Source organism: Mustela lutreola, chromosome 1 (assembly GCF_030435805.1).
Source record: "Mustela lutreola isolate mMusLut2 chromosome 1, mMusLut2.pri, whole genome shotgun sequence".
NCBI lineage: Eukaryota > Metazoa > Chordata > Mammalia > Carnivora > Mustelidae > Mustela > Mustela lutreola.
The window spans coordinates 287,509,287-287,527,964 of NC_081290.1; the positions used below are offsets into that span (position 1 = coordinate 287,509,287).

At 57.1% G+C, this 18,678-nt stretch overlaps 1 protein-coding gene across 1 annotated transcript in view; it reads right to left on the minus strand.

The window, feature by feature from the left end:
* Nucleotides 1-12,390: 12,390 nt before the first annotated feature.
* The window catches only part of LOC131812594 (uncharacterized), a 30,878-nt gene continuing 24,590 nt past the window's right edge, over nucleotides 12,391-18,678 (minus strand). The window contains exons 9-10 of the mRNA XM_059142357.1: nucleotides 17,571-17,752; nucleotides 12,391-12,721 (exon numbers count right to left, since the gene is read on the minus strand). Of these exons, the coding sequence (XP_058998340.1) occupies nucleotides 12,578-12,721; nucleotides 17,571-17,752 (326 nt within the window). The 3' untranslated portion in view covers nucleotides 12,391-12,577. The remainder of the gene's footprint in view (nucleotides 12,722-17,570; nucleotides 17,753-18,678) is intronic.

Consider the following 18,678-nt stretch of genomic DNA (forward strand, 5'->3'; position numbering starts at 1 on the left):
GGGGGGTGGGAGGTTGGGGGAGACGGGGGGTATTCGGGAGGGCACGGATTGCATGGAGCACTGGGTGTGGTGCATAAACAATGAATTCTGTTACGCTGAAAAGAAATTAAATTTTAAAAAAAGTAAAAAAGAAAAGAAAAGAAAGTGTGGGCTTTAGAACTCGGGGCCTGGCGAGGGGACAGGACTGGGAGGCACCTGCCGGGGCCGCAGTCACTACTTTGGGGGGCAGCTGGTGGCATCGGGGGCCTCAGCACCATGAAAGGAGCTCCATCCCCAGTCTGCCTCACAGTCTGTCACATCATGGACTGGTCCCTTCCCGGACACTCGGGCTGCCTGAGCGGGCCGGCGGCTCCCCCAGTCCTGGCAGGCTCAGAAAGTTTGCCAAATGCAGGACAACCACACCAAGAACAACTGACACTCACCGAGTGACGGGTGTCCTGTCCAACGCCTTCTCTGGCAGTCCTCACCTTGCACTGTGCTGGGGCCACCGCCCTCGGGGACAGCTGGGGAAACTGAGTCCCAGCAAGGCTTTACCTCCCTGGGACCTGTCCTGGCTCAAGGTGTGGTGCACCTCCCTGGGCGCTCTGCTGTCAGGGTGTTTGTTGGGAATGTGCACACTGACGTGCACACACACACACACACACGCACACACACACACACAGGCACCCCTCCTGCAGGGCCACACGCACTTGGGTGCCTTCCTGCACGCGAAGAAAATGGCCTTGCCAATAGTCATTGGCTTTGCAAAGTCCGGTGCAGTGGCTCCCGCCAACCTTGTGTCAGGGCGACACCTACCGGCGGGCTGGGCACAGGGCCCCTCACTGGAGCAGAGCCCTTGGGGACTGGTCCTGAGTTGAGGGCCTGGGGTGGGCCCAGACTCCACATTCCAATGGCCCCGAGGGTGCCGGCCCCAGGGTAGCGGGCTGGGTGGAAATTCTCCAGCACCGCTGTCTACGGAGAGCAAGACAGAGTCCAGGCTGCTGGACCAGCCGCCCAGAGCGAGGTCCGTAGGGACCAGGCTCAGCCCTCACCGCGTGCCCAGGAAGCAGCTCCCTGTGCGCTTTCCAGGCCTCACAGCCTTGTTGTACAATTCGGACCGGGTCTGGGAGAGGTGGAGCCTGTCCAGTGTCTCCGTCCCATGGTGAGGACACGGAAGCAGCTCGGACTGGAGCGGTGGGCGTCCGGACTCGGGCTCTGTGCACCTGGCCTAATGGCCTCCCCGGGACGAGGGCTTGGAGACCGAGGCATAGGCCCCGAGGGAGGCTCTGCGGCCCCACGTGGGGCTTGTGAAGGTCACGAAAGGATCCTTGTGAGTGAGGCTGGGAGGGAGGCCGAGGAGGCTCCTGCGCCACACAGCTCGCTGGGGAGCCCAGGGGGGCTGCTCCTCCGGGCTCACCGTCCCGCAAGCAGGCATCGGCAGAAGGTGAGCTGGACACCACCTCCCACGCCGTCCCCGACTGGTTTGGGTACAAGATCGATGGGTCCTCGTCTGCAGACACGGCCAGCGAATGGGGAAGCCCCTGTAAGGAGAACAAATGCAGCTTCTTCATGAGTCTCTGCTCAAGCAGGAAGGACTGATGTTAGAAGTGGACCCCAGGGGCGCCTGGGGGGCTCAGTTGTTTGAGCCTCTGCCTTCAGGTCAGGTCATGATCCCAGGGTCCTGGGATCGAGCCCTGCATCAGGCTCCCTGCTCAGTGGGGAGCCTGCTTCCCCTCTCCCTCTCCCTCCACGCTTGCTGTCAAATAAATAAATAAAATCTTTATACGTAAATAAATAAACAAAAGTGGACTCGAGTCCGAGTCTCATTGCTGTGGGGCCAGGAGTCGTGCCAGGGAGCAGGTGCCCACAGACACACCTGGAAGGTGTCATAGCTTCCAGAGGCAAGATCCTGGTGTGGCCTCTGCTCCCTCACGCCTGTGTCCACAGGGCTGTGCAGACGGCAACACGCCCCTCACACCCATCGCCGCAGCGCCCGTGCCCAAGCCCTGAGGGCAGGGGGCCTGGACTGCCATGCCCGTTGGATGGATGGGGAAACTGGGTCTCAAAGGACATGTAGAGGATAGAGCTGGGATTCGAACCCGGCCTGCAGATGCCGGGCAGCTGCTGGGTTGTTTATAGTCTATATCACAACGGCCCCCAAAGAGGGGCCACCACGAGGCCATGGCTGGGCCATGCCGCACGCACGGACGACGGACAGGGGGTTTTCTAGTCCTGGTCCGCTGAGTGGGGTGGGCCAAGGCCACCTGCAGAGGGGCTGGTCGTTGTAATGACCGCCCCCAAATCTCAGGGCTCAGAGGGCTCTCTCTCTCTCTCTCAGGTCAGGCTGCCTCCACTCACTGGCCTGAGATCTCTCTCGGGGCCGGCCCCGTGCAAAGGCGTGTCTTAGAGAGAGCTGTGGAAACACCAGGGAGAGGTATGAGCTGGCGGCCTGCGCTCAATTCTCTTGATAAAATGTGCCTCCGGTGTGACTCGGCCTCCCGGCAGACTGCTGGTCAAGCCCTCGCCCAAGGAACCGGCTTCTGCTGTGCCCCCTAGCCCTCGTCCCCCGGGACCTGGGCCTAGCCGGCACTCAGACAGCCCCCGAGACACACACCGCACGGGCGGCCCTCGTCCCCGGCAGGGAAGCTGCAGCCCCGGCAGAGGAACTGTGGGCCCGAGCAGGTGATTCACGAGCCCACTGCCCCCCTTCTCCACGGGCTCACGGAGACCTCTGCGATGCGGAGGGAAGTGAGAAGAAATTCAGTGTCCCCAACATTCCAAGCCACCAGAAAAGTCCCTGTGGTTCCTGACGGCCTCGTCCTGTCTCCTCCAGACCTGAACCAAAGCAAACAGCGCCGGCTGGTTTCGGGTTTGGAGAACGCTTAGACGGCAGCTGGCCACGCCATTCGGAGGCACGGCGTCTTCGCTGCGCTCGGATCGGGGGGGGGGGGGGCATCTGCTTTGGGGGGCCTGGCAGCAGCCAGGGGACCAGGGCCCCCAAGACGAAGAACACAGCTGCCCAGAACGTACATTTTCCTCCAACTCTTCTTTGGCAGGAGAGCGAGGTCGTTTGACTGGTGAGCAGTTTCGGATGTTTGACCTGCCACAGCTGGACAGAAGCACCGACGGCGCACGTCTGACGGAGAAGACCCGCGGCTTCAAGACGCTCCTGTGTGGTAGCAGCTGCTGGTGCTCTTCTCTCAGATTTGAGGGGGACAGGCTTGTCGCTCTGCACTCAAGGACACAGGGCAGAGTTGTTAACTCTGGCCACCTGCGTCCGTCAGGTCCCGCGTGAGTGACGCTGAGCCCCCTGACCGTCAGCTCCCCGGCCCCAGGCAGCCACCACCTACTCTCTGCCTCCTCAAGTCTGACTTTCTGGATTCCCCGTGTAAGTGAGATTATGTGGCCTCTCTCCTTCGGGGTCTGGCTCAGTTGGCTCAGCATGGCGTCCTCCAGAGCCACCCAAGGCGCCACCCAGCTTGTCGAGGCACGGACGGCTGCCACGGTTACTAAGGCTCAAGGTTACTGCAGTGACCTTGAGCCTTGAGCCAGAACGGGCGCTGAGGACGCTGGCACATGTGTACCGAGCCCTTGGCTCCCATGTCCTGGTGACGTCAGCCCAAGAAGCCCGCGAGCCAGTGGGGGCTGTGCCAGGTGACCTGACTCGCTCGAGACCGTGTCCACACTGAGGGCAGGGCTAGAGCTCAGACCCAGGTCCACCTAAGGAGGAGCCAATGCCCTTTCGGATCCGTAGCCTCTAGACCAAGTTGGCAGTGTGTCAGCAGGAAGCCTTGCCAAATAGCGTCCGCGCCTCATGGCCGGACACCTGCCCTTGGCCGTGACGGAGTGTCTCAGACACGGCTGCCTCTCCATTAGCTTGGAGGATGGCATTTGATACCAGAGGGCCAACCTGCATAGCTCCTGGGCCGTCAGCCATTATTAACTGCTTTTAGACGGGGAAGAAGGCTCCAGAAGAGGGACACCATGCAGGTGGTTGGAGCCTTACTCCAAATGCAAACCCCGTTTCAGGTGCGATGTCTTAGTTACCGGAAAGCAGAGACGATTCTGCCCGTTACCATGATAATCCTGCCAGGGAGCGATCTGGGCACAGGGTAGGAGAAGCGGCCCCACAGCTTGGTGGTTTGAAAGAACAGCCATCTGTCGCCTGCTGCGTTCACGTCCCAACCGCAGGCTGGGCCCGCTGGGTGGCTCTTCTGCTGGGCTCGGCCTGGGTCATTCCCTGTCTGCGGCCAGCTGGAGGTCGGGGCGGCTGGCTGCGCACCAGCTGTCGGTCAGCGGGAGTTAATGAGATCACCAGGCTCTGTGTCTCCAAGCAGCCCAGGCGTGCTCTCGGTCTACACGGCAGCGGTGGCACCGCCAAGAGCCAGCGGACGCACAGGTGCTTTCTGAGCCCTGGATTGCATCGTACTTGCCATCATCCCAGGCTCGTCATGGGACCGACCCATATTCAAGGGACGGAGAAGTGGACCCTGCCTCCTGGGGGAGGGGCGGAATGTGCGGTGCCCGCCAGGGTGGGTGTTCATGGCCATTATCCGGGTTGCTTTCTCATCCTGCGCGTTACCCACCAGTGGTGGCGCACAGCTCCGTGGCCATAATGGTCCCATATAGCAATGGCTCGTTTTGTGGGGTTTTGTGCACACGGCAGCCAAGCCCACGCACCCTCCGGAGGAATTACGGCAGGTGTTTCTGCTCCCCCAGCTCCTAGCACGGGGCCTGGCGAAGGCTTCTTCACTGCTTATTTATTAAACACGTCATTGAATGTGTTGAATTGAACTGAGTATGAAATGAATGCAGGTGAGCGCATTAATTAGACCCGGGATCTGAAACTCCAGATGGGCAGAGCACGAACGAGCGGAGTGTCTTAGAAGCATTCCCCCAACCCTCCCCGGACCCCTGCCTCGCCCCAGGAGAACTTCCTGCGCATCTCCAGTGGGCAAGGCTTCCAGCCTTTCTCAGGTCATAGCCCCATTGAGAAGCTGTTGGAAATGATAGAGCCCTTCTCCCAGGAGGGGTGTCCCTGCCTTGGCTCTGTCGAGGCACAGCTGGGGAGGACAGGGTCCCTGCCGGCTGGTTGAAGTAGGAAGGACTTCCCCAGGGGTTAGTACAGGCCAAGAGGGAGTCTGAGCAAGGCTGAGGAAATGCATTCCAAGTTGCAAGTTGAGGAACAAGTCTGAAAGCAAAACTGAGCCAACAAAGCTCTTTGCTAGCGGGATGCCACCTGCTCAGGTGGGAGGCTACGGCTGCATCCTCAGGCTCCAGAGCCAGGGCCCCACAGCCACCATCAGAACGTCTGGAGACCCCTCCCAGAAGCCCCCTGCTCCGTGGTTCACCTGTGAGGGTTTCAGCGGGCGGGCGTAGAGACCCTGCTCAGGTGCTCTTTCAATGAGATACAAATGTATCCACCAAGCATTTGCTACAAGGCCTTCTGGGAAATGCAGACCAAGAAGACACCAGATCACGTTGGAACACTGCACTCCCACCTGCCCCTTACTCCGCTTTCCAAACAGCCTCTGCCCCCCAAGCATCTGGCAGATCGACCCCAAGTCAATGACTCTGGGATGCAACCGTTATCATGAGCAGAAATCAGTGCGAAATCCTTTGGAACCCGGCGGCAGCACGGCGAGCGTATGGTAGTGCCCTGGACAGAGTGGAGCCCGGGGTGATAATTTTTGTGTTTGGAGAAACCCGTCCTGGTTACCCGCCTTTCCGGAAGACCCCGTTCTAGATGCCCAGCCTCCGGCACACGGGAGCAGAGGGGAGCTCCCGTCTGAACCGACCGGGAGGGAGGACAGCTGCGGCGCATTTTTGGACAACGTGCTGGTGAGAGTCATTAGGGCTCAGACTCGGGGCTTTCGCAAACGGGGACCTGCTAAGGCTTGAGCGACACAGGGCAGAGGTCTTCTGCTGGGCTCGAACAGGTGTGCGACACGCTGCTCGGGGACCCCGATCTGGGCGGGTTTGGGCAGGGGCAGTTCACGAACTTTCTACCCCAAATCCGAGCATCTTAAATACGCTTTTAGCCAACTTACTAATTCCAGCTCTTCACTAGATGTAACGACACTTACTCTTTCCTATCCTTATGGTGCTGAGTTACCAAGACGCTTTTTAAAAAGACTTATGTATTTATTTATTTGAGATGGCGGGAGAGACATGTGGTCCCGGGACTGATGACCGGAGGGAAGCTCTGAGCTGAGCCAGGACAAGCAGCCCCCCCCCCCCACCCCCCGCCTTCCGTCCTCCCGAAACAAGGAGGTTGTTTGCTGGAAAGGAAGAGAAGCCAGTGATCTCTCAGCGGTGTGACGCAGACTTTTTCGTTCAGATTCAGGCTTCCGTCCCTCTAGCGGACCCCAAAAAGGTCTCCGTGCGCCTGAGATTGTGACCTTGCACGATGACGTGCTGGCCCCCGGGCCCCTGTGCCCTCAGCAGTGAGCTCGGGCCAGCCGCGCTCCGTCAGCCTCCTCTCTCTCCTCCGGACCCCCGAGCCCGCCGGCCAGCCCCTCCCGGCAGCTGGCGGGGAGCCGACGTGAAGCCTCCAATAATACTTGTCAATCAGCTTGACTACTACACGGCATGGTTTTTATTTTTAAATGATCTGTTTTCCTCATAAGTTATGCCCCTTCTGTCAAGGGCTGGATTCACAAATCCAGCATCTTCTGTAAAGGAGCCGCCGTGGCAATGGGGAAGCCTTGCTGTGCACCGACTTCGGCCAGAGTTGGACGACGACTTGACCATCGTCTGGGTCTGGCTTCTTTTGGTGACACAGAAACTGAGGGTCATTGAGTTGACTGAAGTTCAGGAAATCAGCTAGGTTTTGTTCCAAATACCTAATCATTTTCAGTAAGTTAAACCAGGATCTCCCCTAGGATATCTTCAGTGTCATGCCGTGTCCCGCTTTGTTTAAGAATGGGTAGCTCTGAGCAAAGACTTTAACAGAGGAAACATGACGAGATGGCACTGTTGTCCTTGTTTCAAAGTAGAATAAACCATTTACTCACCAGTTGCCACAGCTAAGTTCCCTTCTCTCCACAGCATGGCCGCTCCGTGAAGCCGTCCCCAGAACTCCTCTGAACCCCAGAACATTTTCTGCACTCCCTGGAAAACCACAGAATCTGGCTCAAGACAGCTTCAGTGAATATTTGCTAATAACAACAGTAGTGACAACAGCTGGCTTTTGTTGAGCACTAATTACTCTCAAGGTGACTTATTAAGCCCCATATTTCCCCCATTTTACAGATGAAGAAACTGTGCCATATCAAAGGTCACAGAGCCTATTGCACATGGTTTGACTGAAAACCTGTGCACTTATGCAGCATGACCTCAGTACTGAGTGGGTGAGTGAAGAATGGAAGAATAAATAGGTGGTGGTAGCTGGGTGGATGGTTCTTTGGAGGTGTCGATGGGTGCATGGATGGTGGGGTGGGTGGTGGGGTGGGTGGTGGGAAAAATGGGTGGATGGATGGATGGTTAGAGGAATAGAGTATGATGGATGGAAGGACTGATGGTTGTTGGATGGATGGAGTGATGGATGGGGGATGCATGGTTGCTGGTGGATGGTTGGAGGGAGGGAGGGATGGACGGACGGACGGACGGTTGGCTCACTGGAGGAATAGATGTGTGGATGGATGGATGGACTGATGGTTGTTGGATGGATGGAGGGATGGATGGGGGATGCATGGGTGGATGGATGCAAGGGGGGGAAGACAGATGGATGATGATGAACAGGTGGATGGATGAAAATGAAAAGTAGAAAGCAGTATCCTTGGATCAGCTCTAGACTGGCCTCTCTGTTCCTGAGCAGCCAGCACCGAAGTGCACAGACACAGGCTGGGCTGGGGCCAGCGGCTGCCTCCAGAGCTACAGCTGTGTCATTCGGGGAGGGGTGCTAAACTTGAAATTGCAGTTGGGTCAGGAAGCCTGGGAGTGGCAGGATGGCTCCGGCTGAGACTTGCTACCCCCCTCCCTCCCTGCTGCTGCCTAGACTTCAGAAGATGTGAAGTCAAGCTGACCTCCCGGGGAGTGACTGCCCTGGGGTCTGAGCTGCCCATGGCGTGCCACTCCCTGGGATGGAACTGAAAATCCAGCCGAAGGTGAGGACCAATTCTCCAGGAACAAGAAAGTCATCTGGAAGCTGAATTTATAATTACTTACCCCAATCCCTCAACGAGTTTTTAACAAAGCAATTTTCAGCATCCAATTAAGTTGTAGTGGACTATTAGGATCACTAATTGTTGTGTATTTAATAGAAACTCACGCTCGAGTAGCTGTTATAAATCACTTGCTGGGTGCTGATAGTTATACAGCTCCGAGAACAGGCAAGCCAGATTTCTGGGTACATGTGTATGGAGCCCATTATTGAGGACTTTTGACTCACTGGGATAAAAATTACGGAGAGTTTTCCTAGTGATTGCTTCTGCCTATGCTCTCAGACCCTGTCTCACCACTGCTCTTTCCCATCGAATAGCAAGTGACCTGGTGAGAGCTCGCCCTGATTCTATTGCTGTTTAGGTGCTTCTGGTTCCTGCAGAGAGGACACCAGTCAACTGCCTGGGACTGAATCTTGGTGACGGGACCTCAGGTGCTTCTGTGTGCATCTTCTAAGTAGGGATCTTTGGAGCTCCTCCTTCTCCCATGACTGTGGTGCAGACCGAGGGCGATAACATGCGGAGGGCTGGCGTAGAGCAGGTTATGCTTTTACGAGGGCTGAGGCAGCCTGGTTGTTTTTTTCCACAACTTGGTCCTGTCTTAAAATGTTCATGTCCCACTTGATTCAGGCCTTTTTTTCCCCTTAGTACCTCTCTCCCACTGCTTTAACCATGACTTTGGCTCACGCGAAGTAAGAAATAGATAAATAGACGTTTGGACGTGTGGGTGAGTGGAGAGAAGGGGAGCTGGTCGGATCAACAGACGGACGGCGGGCGGGTGGGTGGCGGGTGGCGGGACGGACGGCGGGCGGGTGGGTGGGTGAGTGGGTGGAGGGACTGGCGGGTGAATAAATGTCATCTTTGATTTAAGGTCTTTCTCCCTCTATGTCTCCTTCTCCCTGCCTCGGCCCTGACTTCTGCTAGGGGAGCAGGTAAGTGAGAAGAGTGGCGGGGTCTGTTGACATCACTCCTCTCCCTCTCGGCTGCGCTGCTCCAGTGTGCATGGGCCGGAGGGAGGGTGAAGAGGCGGCTCCTTACCTGACTGTCCCCGGTGGAGACACCATCCTTGGTGTCTTGGTCAGTGTCCTTGTTGTGGTCTGTGGTCTGGCTGGGGGCACTTCCTGTGTGACTTCTATGAGCTTCCACCTTTGCCCTTACGGGATCCCTGCCAGGCAGCTCCTCTGGGAAAGGAGGCCCCTAGTGAGACTCCACGTCCCATCACCTCTCATTCCTGGTTGTGAGGAGCTCCCTGGCCACACCCTACATTGTGGTCCCCAGGAAGCCCGAGTTTCCATCTCCTCCAGCCTCTGAGCGCACATGGAGCCCCAGGCTCAAGCATGTCCCATCATCTGCACTACTCATGGCACCGAGAATAGTCCGTACCTGACCGCCCTGGACACACAGCAGGAGGGCTGAGTGACATCCAGCTGGAGGACAGCATGTCCCTCTGCCTCCCACACGTGTCCAGATCACGTGCGATTTCTGGGTACCAGGGTTCCTGGCCTCGGGGAGAGGAAGTGCCCCCTGTCCACAGGGACAGGGACAGGGGGGTGGGTGAGCAGGTGGTCTTGGATTCTCTCCAAGTCCCACCCCCACGTGGTGGCCCAGCAGCCTGGGGTCTTCCAAGCCCAGAGAGCTTGGCTTCTTTCCTTCTTAGCTGCCCCTGTTCAGCTGGAAGCCCCTAACGCCATTCTGTGGAATGTGTAGGAGCCATTGTCTGGACACTGCTTCGGGGACAAAGTCCTCCACCTCCCAGCTGAACCTCTGGAAGGGTCTGGTAGTGCCCTATTGAGCCATGCCAGGAGGAAAGGGAATGGACAGTCTCTCCTGGGGACCACCCATCCATCCACCCACCCAACCTTCTCGGGGGTCCTCTGGGACCCCCCCGGCGAGTGAACACTGTCTGCACCTCCTCTGATTCCCATTTGTGCATTCTGTCCTGAGGAAGCAAACTCCAAGCAGGCTGTGGGGACGTCCTTAGAGACTCTAAGCCGAGAACAGCTCAGGAAGCTTGACCAAGGGGGAGATCCCCACGTGGAGAAGACCAGAATCAGAGACAGACAAGCGCACAGATACTAGCCCTCCCTGGAGGTCCCTGTCCCCAGTCCCCGGGCATTGGTCCTTTCTGCCCCCTGCAGGCCTAGCCATCTGGCTGCCCAGGAAAAGGCTGGCCCCAGTGAGACTGCCCCTCCTTGGATTCTGGTAGGGCTCTATTCCTTGTTTAAAGCCCCCTCGGCTCGCACTTCCCCAGGACAAATTTCCAGCACTCAGGTGACACGTGCCCATGTAGTGGATTTGTTTCCCTCTCGCTGCATGGAGCCCGGGGTCGGAATCCACTCACCTCTCCGAGCCTGACACCAGCTTCCCCTGCACCCCGGAGCCTCTCTCAGACATTTGCTGACGTCTGGGGAGGCAGGGACCACGCCTTTTCATCTCTTCATGCTGAGCATCGAGCGTGACACCTGCTAAGAGTCAGTGCTCGCAAACCTTTGCCAGGAGTTCGGAAGAGCAGATGTAGGAAAGGGACCCGGGGAGCACAGAACGTTCCTTCCGTCCAAGCCTGCTGCTTGTTCCGGAGGCTGAGATGTGGGGTAGAGACGCTAGTGCCACAGCCTGCTGGAGGGACTCTCAGCCAGACCAGTTCCGACTCTGGGGAGCCAGCCGTGGTTTGTGGTGCTGACGGTGAAGATGTCGAGACCCGGGTGCTCCCAGAGGCCCCGCAATGAGCCCTTCCTTAGCAGAACCTTGCACAACCCTCTAGCTGTGTGACATTCCCTCTCACAGAGGGCAGAACAGAGACTTGAAGAGGGGACATGAGTTGTTCTAGGCTTCACAACTCGACTGTGCCCGAGTGAAGCCTCCAATGTATGCTCTACTTATTTGACCCTCGCCACCCCACGAACCAGAGTGGAAGGCAGCTTTTTGGGAGAACGAGAGAAGGAATGAGTGAATCCAGACCTCAGGAGCATCCGTACTTGAAAGTTGGGTATTTGGAGAAGAACATCTGAGACTAAGTCCAAGTGCAAAATTAGAGTTCAAATACAGACAAGGAAAAGGTTAAGTACGCCACAAGTCATGAGATGGTGTCCCAGACTTTGTCTGCTTTGAAGAATCATCTTCAATTCCAAACTAGACTAAATAAAAGTGAGGGTTACTGGCTTCTCAGCTAATGAGTCCTCATGTGGAGTTCAGGCTCAGCTGGTTCAAGCAGCTGGACGAGGTAGGAAATTTCCTGCAGCTTCTTGTCTTCTGGTGCCAGCTTTGCAGGTAGGAGTTCTGATGCAGTTAGACCTCTCTCTCTTAGAAGACAGTTACCAGGTTTAACAAATAAAACACATGCAATGTTTGGAATGTGCTTATTCTAAGTGATTTGCTGTATTTCTGAAATTCAAATTTAACTGGCATGCTGGATTTTTGCTGGTAGCCTACTTTAGAGTTTTCCTATTTGCTGTGGTTGTCTCTCACCACGTCTAGAATTTATTCATCACCTTCGATGTTCAGAAATGTCATTAGATGGCCTCTGCATGGGGGGCTCTCCCAGGGCTCTGTCTGCAGAAACCTTGTCCTCAGTGGGAGAGCTGCTCCTCTACTGTTTGTGGTCCTTCCTCTCCTCTGGTGCACACCCTCTGCACCCCATGAGGTGTGTGCACAGATTTGAACTCCCCGTCATTGTCTAAATGACCTTCACCAAGTTAATTAGCTTCTTTTAGCTCCAGTTCCTGAATCATGAAATTGACTTTCATAAACTAATCTCACAGCCAGGCGCGTGAGGATTGAAGCCACCAAAGGACGCCAAGCCCCTTGCATCCCGCATGCCCCAACTGCCGCCCTCCCCAACGAGAGCATCTGCCCTGTCCCTCCTGTGTGGGATGGCGCCTCCTGGTCCCTGAGGTGGTTTGGAGCTATGTGACTTGTTCTGCCCAATTAACTGAGCAGATGTGCCCCATGTCCCTGTCCGGCTGGAGCATTTCATGGCCCACCAGGGCACTCTTATGCTCACCCACAGTAAATGACAATGTTCCAGACAGTGTCTGCTCTGCCAGCTGGATTCTGGAGTGAAGATGATGCTGGAGAGAGCCCTGCTGGCCATCAACGGACATGCAGCATGAGGGGGAACAGGCTTTGGGTTATGGCACTGAGCCTGGGGGATAGTCATTACTGTCACACACTTAGCTGTGCTGACCGGTCTCCAGGGGGTCCCCAGAAATGCCCTCCCCTTCACCACCCTGTGTTAGCGGAGTCAGTGCCCCAAGATGTTGCAAGCCTTGCCCAGACAGAGAGCGTCTGTCCTTTATTGACCACTTCTACGGAAGTCTGGCGAGGAAGGGCCCCCCCACGTTCAAGTTGGTTCTGAGCTCTGATCAGTTCAACCAAGCTGGGGTTCAGCCTGGGCTTGGCATCGATGGGGCAAGTGATGGGATACACAAAGCCACAAATTAGAAGGTTCTCCTCCTGACGATAGAGGCACCAATGTCCTTGTACTCCTTGCTGGTGACCCACATGTCCTTGAAGGTGGACAGCGAGCACAGGATGGAGCCGCCCAGCCAGGCGCTGTGTATGGAAGAGGGGCAGCTGGACACCTGGACAGGGCAGAGGACGAGGGGTTGGGGGAGAGCGAGGGGAGGGGGGAATGGAAGGGTGGGGGAGGGGGAGAGAGGGGAGGAAGCCAGAATCAAAATACTACTCCACATCTGGGACAAAAAACTGCAGCCCCCGAGCGAACCTAGTGGGTGGTCATTTCTTCCCTCCCTGCAAATACCAGTTATGCCAATTCTCAAGGATGCTGGTCGGTCCCCACATGTCCGCCTGTGGTCTAAACTACAGGATAAAAGAGGCAAGAGCAGAAAGGACTCACCCTTGGCTCTCAGACTCACTCCACATCACATGACACATCTTCAACGTATTCAAAGTCGATGTGGAAGGCAGACGTGTTTTGCAGGAAAATTAGCAAATACAGAGGAGCACAACAAAACCCACAGGGAAGCAAAGAACCTGGAGAGATCCCTGTCGCTTCATACTCAGGCTCGGCGAGGACGGACGCCTTTGATTCTGGGAGAGCAGGGCTTTCGACCCAAGCCCAGAGCCCTCTGTGCTGGGATGAGCCACACATCACCATGCCCATCCCCAGGTGGGACCCCTGAGGCTCCAGGCTAAATCCACCTGCTCAAGGACAGACAGGCGCCGTCCTCCTGCGTTCACAGACTTTCCCAAAGGCATGTAGACACCCCACACCGGAACAGCCTTATTCTAAAACAGCAAGGCAAACACCTGACTGCAGAGTCCGTGGGGAAAAGGGATTTGGAGCAAGGACTTGGAAAGCCCAGGGTCTGGCTAGAGGATGGCTTGATGGAGGACAAGGTATCAGGTTCGGTTACTCTCGCTCTGTCGCACCACAGGACCCTGCCTGGCTGGGAGGCATTTGTTGCTAGTGGTTAGGAAAAGAAATATTGCAGAAATTTTAAAGGAAAAAAAAAAAACAAGGAAGTGTCAGAAGGGGGAGAAAGAGCACGTTCGGTGTCAGGCATTGGGTAGAGGAGAGAGCCAGTCCCCGGCACCCGGAGTCCCCATCTGTCTTTGCTGCTACCAATAGGCTGTCACCTGTAAGAGTCACCTACTCCGTCTGTGTCTTCTCTGGACACACACACACACACAAAAGCAAACAAAGCCTGCCCAAAACTGGGGGTGGTTTATGCATTTGGAAGAACGCAACCCAACCAACAGGAAAATGCCCAAAGGGTTGAGATAAGCAATAATATGCTTAAAAATATAGGAGAGAGAGAGAGAAGAAAAAGAGGAAAAACCACAAAGAGCTGGGAAACATTTGCAGAACGAGTCACCTTCAGTAGTCATTACAGAAATAAGTAAGAACAATGATTTGCTTTCCATCCGTTCCGTTGGGATGAGTCTCTTAAAAACCGTGGCGTCATGCAAAACAGGGGGCAGAGACAGGGAGGACCAGGTGTCCAGTTAGGCAAGGAATAAGTCACGAGGTGAGGATGGCCGGGTGCAGAGTCAGTACCCCTGGGGTAGGGCTGCATGGTAGCAGAGGCAGCCATGCCTATAGGGATCATAACATTGACACAATGTAACAGCAAACACAAGAGACAGACTTTCAGCATCACTGGGTCAACATGGCGTGTGGGTCAACTATCCTTCCATTTCCAAAAAGGCAAAGTAAATAAATAAATAAAGAGCAGCCCTCTGTCCCCATGCCAGGATGAGCAGACACAGTGTGCCGCTGTCTGTCTTGTGCCAACCAGCCCAGAGCCCGGCTACTCCATAGGTTCCAACAGGCTTTTGCTGTGCACACATTTCTGGCTCGGGAAATCCACATCTAGAAGTGGATCCTAAGGGAAAAGCCATTCAAAAGAAATAAGGGGAAATCACGACTGAGGTTTTATCCCAAGCACGTCGTTCAAGCAGAATCCTGGTTGCTGGGAGGTCTGATGACTTTCCAAGTTGGCCTCGTGGGAACCAGCTCTTCTCTGAAGGAGGATGAGCTCCTTTTAGGGACGGAGTTTTTCTCTCCTTCAGAGGGAGGGTTTCACGAGCTCTACCTCCCGTCCCTTCCACGGAGAGTGCAGATGGGGGGGAATGAGGCTGTGGCGGAGCTGAGTCTCAACCCAGTTAAGGGGACCAGTTGCACCTTCCAGCCTCATGCCGAGAAGTTTGGGGGGTACTGGGAGGGGTTCCTGAGGACTCAGAAGAGGGGTGGATGGAAGAGCTTGGTCCACAGCTCAGCCCAGCTGTAGGGGAAGGGGAGCGGTCAAATTCCCACAGCAGAGGGGGTCAGGTTGCTTTGCACGAAGGCAGGCTGTGACTCTCCCTTTCCTTCTGTTCTGGGCTAAGCCATACTTTACATTTGCATTCAGTGAAGGCTCACTGTGGGCAACAGCCCCGAGTGCTCTCAAGAGCCAAGAGAAGGGCAGTGACCAGCACACGAAGGGCGCAGGACCTGCACAGGGAGGCCGAGGGTGAACGGTTGAGATGTCGCCTGCAAAGGAGTGAGGGGGCTGCGGGCTTCGGGGGTGACGAGGCAGGCCTGCGGTAGGTTGCCGAGATCACGGACATCTTTGCAGCCTACACTCAGGTGAGGCACACCGCACACTCAGGAACTCCTGGTGGGGCGCACTGCTCTTACAGCAGCGCGGGCGGCCGCGAGCATTCGGGCGGGGGCTGCCGGTGTGGAGGAAGGAGCGTGGGCCGTGGTTTCCCCTGCGCGGCTGCGTCCTACGCTATCCGCACAAGGGGCCCGAGGCCGTGTAAGAAAGAGAGCTTGCTCCTGTCCACTTGTTCCAGCTGAAGAGTCTGCTTTCCTCGGGGTTCCCGATTCTTGTCTGTCATTCCAGGGACTGCCTGCTCCGGGGGGAAGGAGGGACAGACACCCCCGGAATGAGGATGGCTGCTCCGGGCTTGCTCTCACGGTGCGCCCCGGTCCACCGAGTCAGGCTGGGGCAGAGGGAGGAAAGAGGGGATGCCAGAGAGCAGGTGGGGCTCGGGCAGGGCTGAGCCAGAAAGTTCTCCTGGAGAGGGCCATGCCTGCAAGCAGATCTGAAATCCCGGCTGGCAGGGATGGGAAGCTCAGGGAAGGGGATTCAGTCCGTCCACACGTCCTGCCTCTGGACCGTGCGGGGAAGGTATTGCAGAGTGTCCTGTGGAGTCCGGGGAAATGGTGTCGACGGGTCTGGAGGGACAGAAGTTCCGGCACAGCGGCTCAGCCCCTGCCGCCCGTCTGCAAAGGGGGGCCGTGAGCACCGGCCACAGGGCACGAGGGAGCTGGCGTCTCCCTGCCAGGGACTCCCATGAGCCCGCCGCAGAAGCACCCATGAAGGGCACCCATGCGGCTGGTCCAGGAGCCCGAGGCCCAGCTCTGAGATGAGCCACTGTGTGCGGCAGAGACTGTGAGGCCAGAAGTGAGCAAAGAGGGGGCAGGGCGGCCCTTGGCCCAGGGTCGCTGACGGGGAGAGGCCATTATCGAGCCCACAGTGCCTGGGCGACTCGGTCCCTCCAGCCCCGGCCAGCCAGGCAGGGCTTGTGCCGGAGCGGATTCGGTCCAGTTATGGGGACCGAGGGGAAGGTACGCTCTTCACTGTGCGAACGGGGCCGGAAATTCTAAACCTGGGACCCAGACTTTGCTTACATGTTCTCTGCCACGACCCTGAGCTACTTTCCTAAAGAGAAAAAAAAAAAAAAAGAAAAGCAGTTTTGGAAAATGGGGTTGGGAGAACTCAGTCTGAAAATCCTGCACGCTGTGGGATTCACGCCCACGACATTCCGGAGAAAGTGCGGCGAGAGGACAGCGAGGGACCGGTGGACCCCAGCGCCCGGCTGGGGTGACTGCGCAGACATGGTCCTGGTCTCAGGGCACGGAGGGACTCGGGGTCATCGTGTCACCGTGGACACCTGCCGTCACACGTCCCTCACACCTGCGGGGTGTACAGTCCGAGAGGAGCCTTCCGCCGGCTGCGGACCCCAGCTGGCTGTGACGCGTGGCTGTCGGCTCGCCGGCTGTGACAAACTAACTCGGGCGAGAGGCGTGTAGCCGCGGAGACGGTGCATGCCGCGGGCGGGGGTGGGAGCTACATGGGAACACCTTCTACTCCATTTACCTGCAAACCTAACACTTCCCTAAAAAATACAGGCCGTTAATTTAAAAGGAAACACATAGATAACAATTTCACAGGGGAGAGCGGGGCGGGAAGCCCGTGCAGGGGCAGAGCCAGGCGGGGTCCCTGCTTTCCTCCCGCAGGTGACCAACTTTAAGGCAAGACTCTGGGCCTTTTGCGCCGGCCCTGAGAGCTGGTCTGTGTCTGCACTGTCACCTCCCTCCCCTCCGCCTCGGCCACCTGAGCTGGTCCTCCGGGTCTATGTCCCTCCCTGGGGTCTCCCTGGCCTTAGAGCCCCTCGCGGGAACACGGGCCCACCTTGCAGCTGCACCTGCTGGCCCGCGCCCCGCCCCCACGGTCAGCCCGGAGGCCGCCCAGCCACCCTCACGCAGCATCTCAGCTCTCAGCCCCCCACCCCCTGTGGACCCCTCTTTCTGGAAGCAGAGCCCTGGGCCGCCCCCGGGGCCGCTCCCTCGGCCCGACAGAGCTGGCTCAGCTATCCCCGCGTCTCCCCTGCGCCTTCAAGCATCTTCTCGGGGAGACCCACTCTGACCCCTCGCCCTTCCTCCCCTCACGGCCCCCCAGCCCGCGGCTGACCCCCTCTCCTAACACACTCATTTCCCAGCGTGTTGACTGGTCCTGCTTACGGCTCCCTCTCCCGACTAGAATGGAAGCCACGGATTCTCCTGACTTCGGTTCACGGATCCCTCCCCAAGCCCCCGCCCGCGTGCCAGGCACACCAGGAACCCTGGGATTCTAGAAATATCTGTGGCCTGAACCCAGGAAGTTTCCAAAGGGAGGGTCGTGAGGGGGGGCACCGTACCTTCACGTTGATGGTGGGGGAGACCAGGGCAGCTATTTCCCTCTGCAGCCGGAAGCGCAGGCCGGGACAGCAGCCGGTGCCGCCGGACAGAACCATGTGGCCGAAGAGAATCTTCCAGAGGGCAGGGCTGCAGGAGCTGACACTCCGGAAGGCCTTCATGTGGATGCCCAGGCTGTTTCTCCCTGCAGTGACAGTGGGGGCGGGAGGGGGAGGCAGAGGCGTGGGGACTGGGCGCCCAGCCCGCAGCACCCTCGGGCTCATCCTCCGTGGCTCCCGGAAGGGGCAGACTGAGCTGGGGGGTGGGGGGTGGGGCCTGGGGCGGACACCAGCACCGTGACCCCAGGGCTCTAACGGATTTCAACAACATGGCACAACCCTGGGCCTCAACAGCCAGCAGCTGGGTAACTAAGTATCCGATCTCTGCTGTCCTCGGACATGGTGTGTATCCGAATGCGACTGGCGGTTATTACTTTTAATGCCATGCTATCGATTACTTTAGGAATGGATGTCCTTGCTCAGGTGGCCTGAAGAATTATACTGATTCCTCCTTTTTTAAAAAAAACTTATTAACTTTTTAGTGAGGTATAATTGGCACCAACATTGTATTCGTTTCAGGCTTACAGCAGAAGGACCTGATGTTTGTGTCCATTGCGGAATGATGGCCACAACGTGTCGACTTAACACAGTTTCCAGACTCATCATTAGTCCATATATGCAAACACAGCTCTGACGGCAGCAGCCCTGAGAGACAGAGGCAGGGTGTCTCGATTTCCTCGTGTGGGATAGCTCCTACCTACTGTGCAGCTTCGGGGTAAAGTCTGCAATGGTGGGTCTTCTGGAATCATCCGGGACGTGGCAGGTCCAGCGAGCACGAGCTCAGGCTGCAAACATTCCACTCTTGTCAAGGTGTCAGCTGTGTCTCTGCTCACTGAGGTCGACCCAGACTCGGGCGGTGGGGGAGGGGATGTGAATTCACACCGTGGGGGAGGGACTCCCTTCAGTGTCGGTTGCATGGGTCCACTTAATGTTTTGGGGGCATGTGTCATGTTTGAAGCCTCTGTCCCCTGCATAGTCCAACGGGAAAAGCAGGGGCGCTTTTCACCTGCTC